General features: G+C 42.8%; 1 protein-coding gene across 2 annotated transcripts; it reads right to left on the reverse strand.

Annotated features, from left to right (window-relative positions):
* Nucleotides 1-396: 396 nt before the first annotated feature.
* On the reverse strand, nt 397-2,527 carry TCEAL7 (transcription elongation factor A like 7). Of its 2 annotated transcripts, none has more exons than XM_027608453.1 (3): nt 2,402-2,527; nt 1,705-1,772; nt 397-1,349 (listed from the first exon to the last, which is right to left on the reverse strand). In XM_027608453.1, the coding sequence occupies exon 3, from the start codon at nt 1,333-1,335 to the stop codon at nt 1,033-1,035; it is 303 nt and encodes a 100-aa protein (XP_027464254.1). In that variant the 5' UTR covers nt 1,336-1,349; nt 1,705-1,772; nt 2,402-2,527; the 3' UTR covers nt 397-1,032. The 2 variants fall into 2 exon arrangements, with proteins under 2 accessions (XP_027464254.1, XP_027464255.1); XM_027608454.1 differs by having other exon boundaries at nt 1,705-1,812; nt 2,402-2,474.
* Between the last annotated feature and the right edge of the window lie 2,501 nt (nt 2,528-5,028).

A 5,028-nucleotide genomic window follows, 5' to 3' on the forward strand; every position in this document is an offset into this window, starting at 1 on the left:
AAGACAGAGTAGGGGTTCGACCCACTGGGGAGTCCAGGAAAGTGAGTGGGTTTTGGCACCCGAGGACTCCGGTACACCAGTGAGGGCCAGCAGAGAGCAAAGGGCCCAGCAGGCAGGGCAGAACCCAGGGGAGGAGGAGCGTGGGGCTCCACAGCAGATGACTGGCATGAAGCCTCCAGGGCCCTGCCTCCTAATGGACTTGTTCCTGAGCACAGGGAAGTCATGTCAGGGCCCTCCCTCCAATAACTGATGCTCTGTGGTGGGTTGGGGTTCTGTATGCGCAGAGGGTAACCAAGCACAGCTCGGAGTCACCTCCTTTCTTCCTGACAGCAGCCCTGCGAGGCAAATGTTTTCCCCGTGAAAAAGACGGAGTCTTAAGCAAGTATATCTGTAATAATTGCCAGTTTTATTCCTCTGGCTAAGAGATCCAGAGGTAATTTGAAGTTTACATTTCTTTTTTATAGTTCTGTTGTCCAGAGTTTATTAAGTGTTTTACTGCCCTTCAAAGGTGATTGACAAGTTTTTTTGTGTCTGTTTATTTTAGGTTTTTTTTGTGACACAATACACACACATACACACACATATATATTCATTTTGTGGAAAATGAGAAGATGCAGATAGCCAAAAAAGAAATAAAATACAGATCACACAGAGGTTCACTGTTAACCTTTCGGTGTATAGTAATTCAGACTTTTTCTTTTGCATTTTGTCATATATAAATGTACATATAAAGTGTGTATATGTATATACATATATACACACATATACACACACACTGTTTTGCAACTTATTATTTTCACTTTACAATATAAATGAGCATCTTCCCATGCAAATGAATGAAACATCCTTATTAAATGAGTGAGATGGGGTCAAAAGATGAGATGTTGGTAACAGGAGTCATATGCAAATCAAAGGAACACTGAAGGATAGGAGTAAAATGGTAGCAATATTTAGCAAGAAAATGCAAACAAAAAGAAACCAATTGTGGTACTATTAATAACAGAAAATAGTTGAATTCAGGGGAGAAATGCATTAAATGGGATAAGGACGGTCCCGGGAATGCCTATGGTTAGAATGCAGAGCCCTAAATTTCTTTCTCAGACCCCTTATCTCTTCCAAACACCTTTCCATCTCATCTCCCTCCCTTGTCATTTCTTCATCTTTAAAGTGCCTATAGTCTATGTCCTCTTTAAATTCCTCGAGAGACTGAAGCAGCCTTTGCCTAAAATTCCCTTCTGTTTGCTGGCGTTCAAATTCTCCATAGGGGCGTTCTTCCTCTCTCTTTGGCACGCTGCACTTGGGCTTTCCTTCATTTTCTTTGCAGGGTTTTTGCATGATGTTGTTTCCAGCTTAAGTCCGGGGAGAAAATGTAGAGCAAATTGCTTCGTTTCTTTTGATTCAGGTTTGTCAGTTTCTCTTTGAAGCAAGATACTCGCCTAATCTCCCACCCCTGCCACACAGGTCCAGCCCTCTGAAGTTCGAGATGCCGCCTCTTCGTCCCACACCCCCACCACTCCGCCTCCTTTCCCCTCCCTCTGCAACCCACCATTTCCCCAGCATACAAGGCTAATGGCCTCTCTGACGCGCGCGGGAGAAAGGGAGCAGACCTGTGGTTGAGCTGTGAGGCCGCAAATTTTACCCAGCTCCCGCCCTTCCCAAGTCCCACCCTCGGAGACCCGGGCTAAGTGCCTCCTTCACACTCACCCGTGAGGATTCGGGATAGTTTCCTCTTTTTCTTGCCTCGAGATGTCTGTGAATACAGACCCTTGGACCTGCAGACAGAAAGGAAGGGGGCGGGGAGGAGGGAGCTCTCTGTGGATCCACCAGCCCCAGAGACAAGACACTCATCATCTTGAGTCCGGGATCCTCACAACCGTCGTCGCCCCAAATTTCCTACCTCCTGGTTCCCCCTCCTGTCCCTATCCCTTCCTCTTGGATCCCTGCCTCCACACACCCCCCCACCCCTCACCCTCTGGCCTAGTCATTGCGAGGGCTGTTGTCCCCTCGGCCCCACCGCTCCCCCACCCCCGCATGACCCACAGACAGGCACCGAATGAGAGGAAATATTTTCAAATTATGTCTAAATTTCTGCCTCCACCCCAGGATTCTAGCCGTTCCCCACACAACAGCCCACACCTCATTCCTCAACAGAATTGGAGAAAGAGGAGGATAAACGGAAAGCTTGCCAATCTGAGAGAAGCCGATTATTTCTAAACTATCACTAAATCTGTGGGTGTCTCTCAGGAGACTTCCACCTACACCCCCCACCGTCCTTTTAAAAAAATACAATAATCTCCCAACGAGTTTGCAGGGATTTGGGCAAAGTGAGCCTGGACCTATTCCAGTCACTAGATTCAGCCACTACCACCCCCAGGGGTCCCAGCGGTTTCCTCAAACCAACCTTCTGAGATTTAAGGAATTTAAGTCCTTCTCTTGGCCACAAGCACGAACGCCTACAGGACAGTAAGGGGCTGGTACCCAGAGGAGAAAGAAGCCCAGGAATATAAGGACTTCGCGGCAGCTCCTGGTCACGTGAGGATTATGTCATCCTCCAACTCTGGTCCCCACTTTCCCCTCCCACCAGCTGTGCTGCAGAAGTGGAACGACTTTCCAACCTCCCACCTCCCCACCACACCAGGCCCTGTCACTCACTTTTGTCACTGCTCATTCCAGAGGTCAAAAGTGGCCCCTTCTCCCTGTGGCTGGAATTTGCCTTTCTCTGATTACCAGAGAAGGGCTGCATCTTCCTATAGTCATATTAACCACTGTTACTTTTTAGTGGTTGTGTTGAGAGGATTACTCGTCGTTTGCTAAGCTAGAACAACAGGAATGTAGCTGTTTTCCCTCCACCCGCCCACCCACCCGCCAGTCACAAATAGCCACCATTTGCCTTGCTGTTCAATTCTTGAAATCAAATTAGAGGGGGTGGGGTAAATTAGGAAAGGAAGTAATGATTGAGATTGTGGTTTTTTACTATTCTGATAATTTCCTACTCTTCCGTTTTTTCCCATCAATTTATTATATTCTTTTATTAATCAGAAATAAAATAACAATAAAAAAGCCCCAGGATAAGAGGGAAAAAAAGACTCAGCCACCTGTTTCTGCTGCTGTCATTAGATAAATATAGACCCTCCAGGCAGACACATTTTTGGAAGTTTAAAACATACAGGGCAACTGGAGGCTACTACCCTTCTGAGGAGCCACTAGGCAAGTGAAGGCCTCTCATTAGGTGAACTACCAAGGCCATAATCCAACAGCACTTTGCCCTTAGACTTTCAGATCTCAAAAATCAGTCATAAAACTTTGCTATTTTGATCTCAGTATCATGCTCTTTCAGTTTGTACTATGCAGTTTTATTTCTTTATTTCCTGTATCCAAAAGATCCCACCTTTCCTCAATACTCTTATTGAGAATCAAATAGTTCTTCATTTCTCCCAGACACCGTCATCTTATTTATGTATTCTTAGGCCTCATTCAGCCACACTGAGGAATTAGGACTAACAGAAACTGGCCACATTACCAAATTTTTTGTTGCTAAGGATTTTGGTACTAATCTAAGTGGATTAGTTGTTGTTGATATGTTAGTTTGAAACATATACAACAGAAAGAGAAATGTGTTCTTTTTAAATATTTATTGAAATTAATTTAATTAACATACTGTATTATTAGTTTTGGAGGTAGAATTCAGTGATTCATCACTTGCATACAACACCCAGTGCTCTTACTTCAAGTGCCCTCCTTAATATCCATCACCCAATTACCCCATCTCCCCACCCACCTCCCTTCCAGCAACCCTCAGTTTGTTCCCTAAAGTGTCTCTTATGGTTTGCCTCCCTTTGTTCCTATTTTATTTTTCCTTCCCTTCCTCTATGTTCATCTATTTTGTTTCTTAAATTCCACATATGAGTGAAATCATATGGTATTTGTCTTTTTCTGACTGACTTATTCACTTAGCATAATGCCCTCTAATTCCGTCCATGTCATTGCTAATGGCAAGATTTCATTCTTTTTGATGGCTGAGTAATATTCCATTATATATATGGTGTGTGTATGCATATATATATACACACACATATATAAATGAATATTGGTTATATATATGGTATCTTTATCCATTCTCTCTCTGTATATAATATATATTGGTATATATATTACACATATATAATAGATATATCACTATCTATTATATATCTATATCTATGTCGGTATCTATATAGAGTGGATAAAGATACCACATCTTCTTTATCCATTCATCTGTCAATGGACATCTGGGTTTTTTCCATATTTTGGCTATGTGGACATTGCTGCTATAAACATTAGGGTGCATGTGCCCCTTTGAATCACTATGTTTGTATCCTTTGGATAAATACCTAGTAGTGCAATTGCTGGGTCATAGGGTAGCTCTATTTTTAACTTTTTGAGGACCCTCCATACTGTCTTCCAGAGTGGCTGCACCAGTTTGCATTCCCACCAACAGTGCAAGAGGGACCCCCCCTTTCTCTGCATCCTCACCAACATCTGTTGTTTCCTGAGTTATTAATTTTAGCCATTCTGACAGATGTGAGGCGGTATCTCATTGTGGTTTTGATTTGGATTTCCCTGATGCCAAGAGATGTTGAGCATTTTTTCATATGTCTGTTGGCCATGTGTATGTCTTCTTTAGAGAAATGTCTGTTCATGTGTTCTACCCATTTCTTGACTGGATTTTGGGGTGGGTGGGTGGGTGTTGAGTTTGATAAGTTCTTTATAGATTTTGGATACTAGCCCTTTATCTGATAAGACATTTGCAAATATCTTCTCCCATTCTATAGATTGCCTTTTAGTTTTGGTGACTGTTTCCTTTGCAAAAAGAAATGTGTTCTTAAAACTTATGAAAAGTTGCCACTAACCAGTTTGATGTAAATGATTTCAGAAAATACTTAAAAGAAAGAGAAGAGGTCTTAAGAGTGCAGCATTGTTGCAGTTATTACAAAATGCTAAGTTGTGATAAAGGCATAAGATTTATTGATGGGGTGGGGAATTCCTGAA

Source organism: Zalophus californianus, chromosome X (assembly GCF_009762305.2).
Source record: "Zalophus californianus isolate mZalCal1 chromosome X, mZalCal1.pri.v2, whole genome shotgun sequence".
NCBI classification, from domain to species: Eukaryota; Metazoa; Chordata; class Mammalia; order Carnivora; family Otariidae; genus Zalophus; species Zalophus californianus.

Excerpts from the sequence above, each read along its gene's own strand:
- TCEAL7 (XM_027608453.1), bottom strand. The coding sequence starts at position 1,335 with ATGCAAAAACCCTGCAAAGAAAATGAAGGAAAGCCCAAGTGCAGCGTG.